This window comes from Gobio gobio, assembly GCF_949357685.1.
Source record: "Gobio gobio genome assembly, chromosome: 25".
Classification (NCBI taxonomy): domain Eukaryota; kingdom Metazoa; phylum Chordata; class Actinopteri; order Cypriniformes; family Gobionidae; genus Gobio; species Gobio gobio.
In genome coordinates, this window is record NC_137121.1 from 33,045,414 (window position 1) to 33,058,572 (window position 13,159).

The window sequence follows — 13,159 nt, forward strand, 5'->3', positions numbered from 1 at the left end:
CACAGTCTCCAGATCTCAATCCAATAGAGCATCTTTGGGATGTGGTGGAACGGGAGCTTCGTGCCCTGGATGTGCATCCCACAAATCTCCATCAACTGCAAGATGCTATACTATCAATATGGACCAACATTTCTAAAGAATGCTTTCAGCACCTTGTTGAACCACGTAGAATTAAGGCAGTTCTGAAGGCAAAAGGGGGACAAATACAGTATTAGTGTGGTGTTCCTAATAATCCTTTAGGTGAGTGTATATAACATGAGATTTGTAAGGAGTATGAAGATAAAAGGTAAAGGTGGCATCGTGATGTGGCAGCTCACTCTCGTTGCTCCTCGCTAGAGCTGTGGGAATAAGCAACAATTATTCAATGAGGCTAAGGGTATATAGTTTGGCCCTCCCCAATCATCACTGAGTGTTACAGTAGGGTTACTTGCTACCCTGGGTATGAGTTGCTGTTAATAATGCCCTTCTTCAAAAGGTGTTATGAAGGTTGAAGCTTGACAGAGCAGAGGTAGATTGAATCACGATCCAGGGACCAGGGACACATAGCACTCTGAATTAATTATTTCATAGTTTTCTGAATTTCCTCTAGCAATGTTGCATGTATGTCCTTAATTCAGCATGTTTTCAAACTAAGCTTATACAATACTGCCATTTATCAGTTCCAGGTGCTTGTATTGAATGCATTTTTGCAGTTTCTTTCTCATACAAAGACTTTTGTCTGGAGTCAGGGCTGCTTGCCATTTTCTGCCAAACCTCGGCATTGTGGGACGATGAACTTTGGAAAATCACTGAGCTTTCTCATTTTAACAGAGCAGTCTAATGAAAGCAGTGACTTGTTAAGTGTTCAAAAACTCCTCCAGATGGGAAAACCATTAAGATCAGGAGATTTTTTCGATGGTAAATTAAGAAAATATTTCTGCTTGTCTTGGCCAAAAACCACCTCTTACAGATACTCAGAGTGGGGCTTTCTGTTAGTTATGACTCGCTCCAGTTCTACTAATAGAGTCCCGAAGGATAACAGTGCAAGAACTACACAGTAGAACTCATGGACTAGAGTTTTCTCCTTTGGCATATCAAAGCAATCATGATATATACCTACACAGTACTGAATGCACTGAATATTGCCAACACAAAAGAAGTGTTTAAATAGCCATGGCAGGTTCGATGATTTCCCAATGTATTAGACCATGATATATATATATATATATATATATTTTAAGTATATTATTTCAGACTGTGTCGGTAAGCATGTCTGCTGTAAAATGGCTACATATGTTGGCTGACATACTCCGCTAAGGAGGTTGTTTTGTTTCATATTCATGTTTCAGGTTCCTGTCACAGAGTTTGCTTCTGGGAAATCTAATCAGCTTGTCTCATAAGAACGAGATTGAATTTCAAGTTTCATTTCAGTCAATAATTTTCAATCAGTTCCAGTACAGATCCGTTCAGAATGGCAACATTGAATCATAAGGTGTTGGACATAAATAGCAGGTTATATATTACTGTTATTACAATTTTAGTTATGTAAATTAGGCTATTTTAAGTTAATATGATACGTTTAGGTTAAGATGAATATGAGTGTGATTATAAAAGGTGCCACTACACTGTTTTTAAATGTGTGTAAAGGTGTCAGAGCCCTGCTGCACGCTGGGTTGGTAGATCGCTATATGTGTATGTGTGAAAACAGCACAGATGTGAGGAATATTTGAGGCTGTGACTCCTCAGGGATAGAAAGAGTGAGAGAGTTACAGCAGTTCATTTATTACACAGTCCAGAGGCTACAGAGACACCAGATCAAACACATCTACCCTCTGAGAGAGAGAGAGAGAGAGAGAGAGAGAGAGAGAGAGAGACTCCTGCAAAAAATTAAAATTCACTCATTTGCTCACCCTCATCCCATCCACGATGTATATGACTTACTTTCTTCAGATGAACACAATGATTTTTAGAAAATCATCTTTTCGAGTCTCAGTTCGAGGTTCAGGCTTATTTGTTCATTGATGAAATCATCAGCGACTAGTCGACTCGACTTTAATCACATAAATGTCGACTTAAATATATCTGAAGTCGTTCTAGCATTTCTAGAAAGGTGCTATAGATTATAATAGCTGGTTTTGTTTTCGTAGTTCTTCTTGTCATTCCAGTGATCAATGATTACTATACATGAGGAACTAATACTTTAATAACAAGTCATTGGGGAAGCTTGAGAATGTTCTGGAAAAGCGAGAGAAAACAATCCATTCCAGCAACTACTACATTCTTCCAGCATGACCTCACCTAACCTTTCTCAGTGCGCTGTATGAAACCGTACACTGGGTAAATCTCCCGTTGAGATTCATGTGTTATTCGACCTCCACCATCTCCTTATGCATGCATGTATCTATCACTGTCGCTTTCACCCGTATTGATTATTGATTAGAGAAGGGGGGATTGTGTTTGTGAAAGCATATGTGATAATAGAAGCCTGCAGTCTGGACCCCTGCAGGGGGGAGAGTGAGCCAGATAGTAAAAGAGACACAGACAAAAACAAGAGAGATCATAAACTGTTCATGGTTAGTGGGTGACGTCTGCCAGCGAAAGCATGAAGAGAGACTGGCAGAAAAGGACAACTGTAGGGAATTGGTGAGAAAGGAAATGCAGGGGGTGAGATGGGAAAGGGGGCTTCTAAAACTTCTCTAAATCCATAGCCAGTAACATTATCAGCTTTAAACAAGAAATCCCCTTTTTGGGTGGAGGAATGGATGGATTTAATACTAAAGACTGGAGCTCTGCTTTGAGACCTAGTGATCTGCCTTCTTAATATTTTGAAGAAATACTTTGACCAAAAGACCCTACATAGGACAAGCAGTTTGGAAGACAGATGGATGGATGGGTGGATGGGTGGATGGGTGGGTACTTTAATACTAGGGTTAGGGTTAGAGTAGGGAATGGATGGATGTTACGAACAGACGTGCAGGCAGGCAGGCAATGAGCTCACGGAAACGAGGATACAGGGAGAACAGGAAACTTTAATAAAAACTCAGGAACAAACACACAAACACGTCCAACATGAAATGAGAACCGACAAACACAGAAGGAGAACTGAGAACTAAATACACAGGGGCAAACAAGATAATGGGCAAGACACAGGTGATAGACATTCTTAATTAAAAGGACACAGGTGATGGAATGAACTCATAAGGACAATGGCAGGAAAACTGAACAAAGGAACATGTGACAACTCAGAACACAAGCAAAACAGACTAGACATGTGACATTGGATGGGTGGGTACTTAAAGGGTTAGTTCACCCAAAAATGAAAATTCTGTCATTAATTACTCACCCTCATGTCGTTGGACACCCGTAAGACCTCCGTTCATATTCGGAACACAAATGAAGATATTTTTGTTGAAAGCTGATGGCTGAGAAAGGCTTCAGATAGGCCTCCATTGGCATTCAGTACACTTATACTCCCAAGACCGATAAAAGGCACTTAAAATGTCGTTACAAAGTCCATCTCACCACAGTGACTCTACAATAATCTTACGATGCGACGACAATAGTTTTTGTGCGCAAAAAAAAATCAAAATAACACCTTTATCCAGCTTGTTATTGCCTTCCGCGTGTGCCTCCACGACGCATGCGCGAGAATATGACGTAGCGCCGGGGTTCGGGAATCCATGAAATGCCACTCTAACCCCATTTTGAGCACTACGCCGAGACCTAAAGCACGATCAATGTAGAATCCAACAGCTGAGATACGCGCGTCTTCCTCTGATTGTAAACAAATCACTTCTGGGTCATGTGTCCGAACGCCGGATCTGCGTCATATTCTCGCACATGCGTCATGGAGGCACACACGGAAGGCAGTAACAAGTTGGATAAAGGTGTTATTTTGATTTTTTTTGCGCACAAAAACTATTGTCGTCGCATCGTAAGATTATTGTAGAGTCACTGTGGTGAGATGGACTTTGTAACGATGTTTTGAGTGCCTTTTATCCGTCTTGGGAGTATAAGTGTACTGAATGCCAATGGAGGCCTATCTGAAGCTTTTCTCAGCCATCAGCTTCCAACAAAAATATCTTCATTTGTGTTCCGAACATGAACGGAGGTCTTACGGGTCTCGAACGACGTGAGGGTGAGTAATTAATGACAGAATTTTCATTTTTGGGTGAACTAACCCTTTTAATACTCGGGTAAGGGTTAAGTTTGGATGGATGGATGGATGGGTCAATGGATGGATGGATGGATGGATGGATGGATGTGTGGGTGGGTGGGTGGGTGTATGGGTACTTTAAAACTAAAAACTGGAGCTCTGCTTCGAGACCTAGTGTGCTTCCTTATTAGCATTTGAAAGAAATACTTTGACCAAAAGACCCTACATAAGCAGTTTGGAAGATGGATGGATAGATGGGTGGAGGAATGGATGGATGGGTGGATAGATGGAGGAATAGATAGGTGGGTGGATGGATGGATGGATGCATACTTTAAAACTAAAAACTGGAGCTCTGCTTCGAGACCTAGTGTGCTTCCTTATTAGCATTTGAAAGAAATACTTTGACCAAAAGACCCTACATAAGCAGTTTGGAAGATGGATGGATAGATGGGTGGAGGAATGGATGGATGGGTGGATAGATGGAAGAATAGATAGGTGGGTGGATGGATGGATGGATGCATGCTGCCTTCTTAATATTTTGAAGAAATACTTTGACCAAAAGACCCTACATAGGACAAGCAGTTTGGAAGACAGATGGATGGATGGATGGATGGATGGATGGGTGGGTACTTTAATACTAGGGTTAGGGTTAGGGTTAGGGTTAAAGTAGGGAATGGATGGATGGATGGGTGGGTACTTAAATACTAGGGTTAGGGTTAAGTTTGGATGGATGGATGTAGGGAATGGATGGATGGATGGATGGATGGGTGGGTACTTAAATACTAGGGTTAGGGTTAAGTTTGGATGGATGGGTACTTTAAAACTAAAAACTGGAGCTCTGCTTCAAGACCTAGTGAGCTTCCTTATTAGCATTTTGAAGAAATACTTTGACCAAAAGACCCTACATACACTCTAAAAAATGCTGGGTTAAAAATAACCCAAGTTGGGTTGAAAATGGACTAACCCAGCAATTGGGTTGTTTTAACCCAGTGGTTGGGTTAAATGTTTGCTTAAAACAACCCAATTGCTTGGTTAGTCCATTTTCAACCCAACTTGGGTTATTTTGAACCCAGCATTTTTTAGAGTGTATGTAGGGTCTTGGACAAGATGAGTGATGAGTGTAGGACAAGATGTTTGGAAGATGGATGGATGGATAGATGGGTGGAGGAATGGATGGTTGGATAGATGGAGGAATAGATAGGTGGGTGGATGGATACGTACTTTAATACTAAAACTGGAGCTCTGCTTCGAGACCTAGTGAGCTGCCTTCTTAATATTTTGAAATAGTTTCACCAAAAGACCCTACATAGGACAAGCAGTTTGAAAGATGGGTGGATGGATGGAGAGATTTCGCCCAAAACACATTATGATGAGTACATAATAACTGAATTCTTACCAACTGTTATGGATTCTCAGTTGTGGCTAGTTTTGCCATAACTGCTTGCCAGTAATAGCAAACTGTCCATTGTTAGCGACATTTTTTTTAAAGTAGTGAGTTGTTAGCTTAACAACATGCTAACTCTATTGGGAACAACTGTGAGCTGAATTTCGTGCTTCACAAGAAGTGTGTTATCCATGAGGTTTTCAAATCTCTCACTTAAGAAGATCCATCTGAATTATAATGGCTGAGAAGGCTGTTGACTCCAGATTGCAAGGCAGCTAACTATGTGTTTGAATATTTACATGAGTTCTTTACACAAGTATGCAAACACAGCCGTGAGCGGTTGGCCGACATACGCTGGACAAGCTGCATTTGCATACTTACATTAGCTAGTTCACCCAAAAATGAATTGTGTCATCATTTACTCAGCCTTATTTCATTCCAACCCCAGAAGACTTTGGTTTTGCTTCTGTGCCTCGATACACAATTAAGATATGTTTAATGTTTGCTCATTATTTTTGCTAATTGAAAGTCCATGCAAGCAAAACTTCTATGCTTCAAACAGGAATCCATATGAATCGAGCGGTTTAATCCAAGTCTTCTGAAGAGACTTGATCGCTTTACATGATGAAGAGATTTCATTTAGGCTTTTATACACATATAAACATTGATCAACACACATTGATGCTTCATTTGTGTTCTGAAGATGAACGCAAATCGTACGGGTTTGGATCAACGTTCATTTTGGTTATGTTTCTGGCCTCAGTATGTTTGGGGTGTTTCGATTTTGGCCGGCCTTCTCTTCAAGGACATTCCTCTTGAATGTGAGACATTTTGAATGCAAATGTTAGTCTACAACGGCATCGAGTAACAAATAGAGCAAATTCTCTCTTTCAGTCAATCCCCAGTCGCAGGATTCCTTGCCGAGCCAACGCCGCGTCTGGTTCGTTTTTCGCCAGGGACAACACAGCCAACTTCCTGTCCTGGTGTCGAGAGGTGGGCGTAGGTGACACCTGTCTGTTTGAGTCAGATGGGCTTGGTGAGTCTTTTACACAAATCCATCTCTGACACAGATTTATGAGTGAATAATCTCTGTCTTTTTGAAATCCGCCCTTTCTCTGTGTCTATGATTTATTACAACAACTGCATCTCTGTACGTCTAGAGTAAATGCAGCGAGAGAGCAATGGACCTGCTCCAGTCATCAGACAAAAAAACACAACAGATTTTATTTTTTATGTGTAAAACTACATATTCAAATCGAATTGTTAAACAGCCCCTATTATGGTCATTTACAGGTTGATAATTGTGTTCAGGGGGTCTACTAGATTGTTTTCAACCTGTCTGAGCCCCTGTCCGCACGAACACGGGTATTTTCAAAACCACAGCTTTTTCTTTGTGGTTTGGCTGTTCATCCACACGCAAACGCAGTATTCGGACACTGAAACTTTTTTAGAAAACTCCTGCCAGGGTGAACATGTTTAGAAACTCTGTTTATAGTGGCGTCATGTGGACAGTGATACCGGAGATTTTGGCTTGTTGCGTCAGAACAGGACCCGGCAATAATCTTTTTTCCAGGTTTCTGATTGGCCAACATGGCTTTACGGTTAGGGTTTGTTAGGGTAACAGTTTAGGACCCAAGACCAGTTGCGAAAAATGAAGACCAAAAGTCAGGAGTGCAATTAATTAAAGAGAAATTTACTGAAGAATAGTTTGCAGTTTCATCAGCAGAAGCAGCTTCAAGTCTCACAAGGAGTGTGTAGGCCACGCTCCCTCTACCAGCCTATCGAACATACAATATCTCAACAGTTATACTGTTTTCAAGGTCTAGCCACGTCATTGGATGATTCTGATTGGCTCAGAGAAAATTAACAGTCATGGTCAATTTCCACACACGGCACATGTTCTACTATCAAGTGTTTAGCGACACATCACACATCCCTAGGACAGACCCTCAGTCACACCTCAGAGACCAAATACACACTTCAGAAAACATATATTAAGAAGCACACAATCAGCGGTTCTATATCATATTCATGCAATATCATAACTGGAAAGAATCATTCAAAATCATTAGAATAATATAGGAGGATAAATAATGATTAAAGGCCCTTTCACTCCGGACGCACAACGGAAAAGCGAATAGTTTGTATCAAAACCATTCACATCTGCCGCGACACGGATTTGCGAAGTCTGTGACGTTTCAGAGCTCCAACATTACAAAACATTCACGGCGACAGCTGAGAAAACACGCACACTTCATCCTCCAGTGAAGACGAGCTTTTCATTTTATTTAACCCTCTGGTGCTCTTCGGTCATTTCTGACCGGAAAATGTTCTGTTTTGAAATGTTAAAAATCACAGCTCCATCGGAATGATATGAAACTTGGTGACTTTTCTAGCATTAGGTATGTTAACACACAAAACAATTGGGGTCATGATTCGAGCATGCTAATTGGTCGTAAAAAAAGAAGTAGCATTCATTGTCTTCGGTCATAAATAACCGACCATATGAAAAGAATGGGAAATCGGCAAAAACACAAAAATTCACAGAATATTTGCGTGTACAATCTACAAATCGGCCACAATGCTGAAAAAAAGTACACAGCAGTCAAGGGGAGACACTCTAAATCATCAAGAGTGTGATATTGACACATCCACTCACACACACACACACACACACACACACACACACACACACACACACACACACTTATGAAAAACTGAGCCTATGAACCACATTTTGAATTTTTAAAAATTACAGCTTCATCAGAATGATATGAAAATTGGTGACTTTTCTAGCATTAGGTATGTAGACACACAAAAAATTGAGGGCATGATTTGAGCATGCTAATTGGTCGTAAAAAAATACTCCCACTTGTGCTCTTCGGTCAAACATGACCCCCATAGGAAATGAATGGGAAATCTGCAAAAACACAAATTCACAGAAAAAAATCTATATTTCTAACAAAAAAAAATAAAAAAAATATCTAAAACTTTATAATAAATAGTCTTTGAGATTTTTTAAATATATTCAAATCCATCAAATAAAAAAAAAAATCATTAAATGTGTTCAAAACAGAACTAGGGAATTCTCAAGCCTCTCCATAGAGACATCCAGTGATTACACACATGGTTGCATGATTTCTTAAATAATTCCAAAAGAGGGCGCTAATCTGCCTTCAAAAAAAAAAAAAAAAAATTTGAAGGCCTAGGCTGCGTCCCAATTCGCCTACTTATACTACGTCCTAAAAGTATGTACTCTTTTTGTGAAGAAAAAGTACATACTTTTGAGTGTGTAGCAGAAGAGTATGCAAGCTTTGGGACAAACTACTTCGTCATCTTTAACGGACTCTGTGCGTCCCGTCACCGTTTAAACTGCCCTGTCAATCATCGTCACAGTTCAAATCCCCCACTTTCAATTTAATTTCCTACCATATCGGAGAGAAATGCAGTCGCATGTTGATCTGCCTTTCGTGGGTCTTTAATGCAGAGGCTCCTCTCATGTGTTTGCAAAGTTAATGGCCAAACGTATCATTACAAAAGTTCTCAGTGCTGCTGAAGGAGAAATATAATGTGGATAATATTGAATAAATATCTTTTCGTCAGGTTAAATACTGATAATTGCTCACTCAAACCACTTTATCTAATCCTCTCCACTTAACCGTCAGACTCGCATAACCGTCATGTTTGTAGTTTTTTAACACTTTTTATCCTTGTTGTAGTTCTAATCGAATCCTCGTCCATCTCGCAATGGGTTGTGGGCAATATCAGCCGTTAACGAGTGCGCATCGATCTGCTCTTCGGATTCTGACCGGAAATAGTAAACCATCCGGGAATCTTTGGAATACTTTTTTCAACATACTAAGATTTGGGACATACTAATTATTTTTTCGAATACTATTTAGTACGGATAGTATGCGAATTGGGACGCAGCACTAGTCTCTATTTTAACCTGAAATACTGCAATAATAATAATATTTTTTTTTTAATTACAAAAAACTAAAATTTGTATAATTTTCAATGGCAAAAATAGACCATAATTATTGCATAAATATAAAAAAATACCATCAAATCATCTCAAAATACAAAATTAAAAAGAAAAAATATTATTGAAGAAAAATAAACCCCTAAACGAAGAGCACCAGAGGGTTAAAAGACCGAAAAGAAGGTTTTGGGTCCACCCAGTCTTAAAGGGTTAGTTCACCCAAAAATGAAAATTCTGTCATTAATTCCTCACCCTCATGTCGTTCGACACCCGTAAGTCCTCCGTTCATCTTCGGAACACAAACGAAGATATTTTTGTTGAAAGCTGATGGCTGAGAAAGGCTTCAGATAGGCCTCCATTGGCATTCAGTACATTCACACTCCCAAGACCCATAAAAGGCACTTAAAACGTTGTTACAAAGTCCATCTCACCACAGTGACTCTACAATAATTTTACGATGCGACGACAATAGTTTTTGTGCGCAAAAAAAATAAAAAATAACACCTTTATCCAGCTTGTTCTTGTCTTCCGTGTGTGCCTCCACGACGCATGCGCGAGAATATGACGTAGCGCCGGTGTTCGGACACATGACCCAGAAGTTTACAAGCAGAGGAAGACGCGCGTGTCTAAGCTGTTGAATTCTACATTGATCGTGCTTTAGGTCTCGGCGTAGTTCTCAAAATGGGATTAAAGTGTGCATTTCATGGATTCCCGAACGCCGGCGCTACGTCATATTCTCGCGCATGCGTCGTGGAGGCACACACGAAAGACAAGAACAAGTTGGATAAAGGTGTTTTTTTTGTTTTTTTTTGCGCACAAAAACTATTGTCGTCGCATCGTAAAATTATTGTAGAGCCACTGTGGTGAGATGGACTTTGTAACGACGTTTTAAGTGCCTTTTATGGGTCTTGGGAGTGTGAATGTACTGAATGCCAATGGAGGCCTATCTGAAGCCTTTCTCAGCATCAGCTTTACACTAAAATATCTTCATTTGTGTTCCGAATATGAACGGAGGTCTGACGGGTGTCGAACGACATGAGGGTGAGGAATTAATGACAGAATTTTCATTTTTGGGTGAACTAACCCTTTAAAGAACAGAGAGTCTGAAGGGGAGTATGCTTATCTTGTACAGGAGTTAAAACTTTATCATGGCCGGTTGCGCACTTACTTTCAAATGTCCGTGGGACAATCTGAGGAGCTCCTCCAGAGACAGTAGCACCTCATCTGACGAGATACACTTCACGAACCAATCGATCTGGAGCTGCTGTGTTTCCAGTTGAGTCATAATGTAAACATTTAAGAGCCACAGACGTACTGATGGAAACACATTCACTATCCATAGTTGCGGACACAAGGTTTAGAAAAAAATCTACGAGTTTTAACTCAAAAGGTGTTATCGTTGTCTGTGGCCTACAGTGAGCAAACACAACTACAGCTGTAATCTCGTGAGAAATGCGATACCTGGCAAAGGTTCATGTTGATTGAATGGCTAATGACATCAACTGGACATTTCGTCACATTTGTTTCAACCTTAAGGGGGCAGCACTTTGGCGGTTTTACACCATATTTTATAGAATTAAAACACTTTATACTCAAATGTCAAAACATTTACTCGAATCAATGAACAGCATTAATAAAGCCCCAGTATTACAGATCATCAACTAAAAAAAGTTGGTTTAGGGTTTAGTTACCCTTTAAGCAATTTTGAGCGTGGCATGGTTGTTGGTGCCAAACGGGCCAGTCTGAGTATTTCACAATCTGCTCAGCTACTGGGATTTTCACGCACAACCATTTCTAGGGCTTACAAAGAATGGTGTGAAAAGGGAAAAACATCCAGTATACGGCAGTCCTGTGGGCAAAAATGCCTTGTTGATGCTAGAGGTCAGAGGAGAATGAGCTGATAGAAGAGCAACTTTGACTGAAATAACCACTCGTTACAACCGAGGTATGCAGCAAAGCATTTGTGAAGCCACAACACGCACAACCTTGAGGCGGATGGGCTACAACAGCAGAAGACCCCACCGGGTACCACTCATCTCCACTACAAATAGGAAAAAGAGGCTACAATTTGCACAAGCTCACCAAAATTGGACAGTTGAAGACTGGAAAAATGTTGCCTGGTCTGATGAGTCTCGATTTCTGTTGAGACATTCAGATGGTAGAGTCAGAATTTGGCGTAAACAGAATGAGAACATGGATCCATCATGCCTTGTTACCACTGTGCAGGCTGGTGGTGGTGGTGTAATGGTGTGGGGGATGTTTTCTTGGCACACTTTAGGCCCCTTAGTGGCGCCAATTGGGCATGGTTTAAATGCCACGGCCTACCTGAGCATTGTTTCTGACCATGTCCATCCCTTTATGACCACCATGTCCCCGTCCTCTGATGGCTACTTCCAGCAGGATAATGCACCGTCACAAGGCTCAGATCATTTCAAATTGGTTTCTTGAACATGACAATGAGTTCACTGAACTAAAATGGCCCCCACAGTCACCAGATCTCAACCCAATAGAGCATCTTTGGGATGTGGTGGAACGGGAGCTTCGTGCCCTGGATGTGCATCCCACAAATCTCCATCAACTGCAAGATGCTATCCTATCAATATGGGCCAATATTTCTAAAGAATGCTTTCAGCACCTTGTTGAATCAATGCCACGTAGAATTAAGGCAGTTCTGAAGGTGAAAGGGGGTCAAACACAGTATTAGTATGGTGTTCCTAATAATCCTTTAGGTCAGTGTATGTATATTGAAGCGGCAGTGGATTTCAGAATCCAACCTTTCAGGTTATATTGCCACCTGTTGGCAACGCTTCATAGCGTGTTTTGCATTTTCATGTGGACGCAAGTTTTTTTTTTTAAACAGAGGGAAAAACTTGTTAATAAAAATACCCGTGTACATGTGGACTAGGCCTGAATGCTCTTGCTTTAGTTTCGGTTTCTTTAAAACCCGCCTTCCGAAAAGTGCCGTTTGCTCTGATTGGTCAGCCGGCCCCAGTCTGTTGTGATTGGTCTTCCGCTTAGAGGGTGTGTCCAAATGTAATGCCTTACCTTAAAGTGCCCTTATTATACTATTTTAAAGTTTCCTAAAACACTACTAATGTTTCTGGGTGAGGATTAGGTTGTTTTGCTCTACACAAAACATTAAAACTGCCGTATGCGGAAATATAATCAAACTTGAGAGGTTACAGATACCGAAGATGAGTGTGTCTCTGGCTGGTCATGGGACAAATACGTTTTCTTTCTCCTCTCACTGCATTTCTCAAAATGGTGGTATTCTAGGCACAAACTGTGATGGTGGAAAATGTGTGTGAAGGAAGAAAGTGTGTCCTCTTCTTTTGCTGTGGCTGTAAACAGCCTTGAGATGTGCCTAGACATCTCTGTCATGTGTCAGATCCACCGAAGCCTTCAGGTCGAGTGTTAGAATAGCTTCTTTACGCATTGCTTTCAACACGTCTGAGGCAGCTGGAGAGAATAGCAACTCTGCTGAAACGACAAAAAGAACGAGAGAGAGAAAGACAGAAGGGCTGAGTTTTCTGAATGCAGGAAGAATGGCTTCTCTTCCCACCGGAGATACACACAAGAGAAGCTGCATGTGAATGTACGTGTAATTGTGTTGTATGTACATCAAACGGAGAATTTAGTCGTATTTGTGACAAACTCA

General features: G+C 40.7%; 1 protein-coding gene across 1 annotated transcript in view; it reads left to right on the forward strand.

Moving 5' to 3' along the window:
- Positions 1-13,159, forward strand: part of gas2a (growth arrest-specific 2a) — a 68,049-nt gene that overhangs the window by 33,460 nt on the left and 21,430 nt on the right. Inside the window, exon 4 of the mRNA XM_079809770.1 lies at positions 6,414-6,555. Coding sequence (XP_079665896.1) covers positions 6,414-6,555 — 142 coding nt within the window. The remainder of the gene's footprint in view (positions 1-6,413; positions 6,556-13,159) is intronic.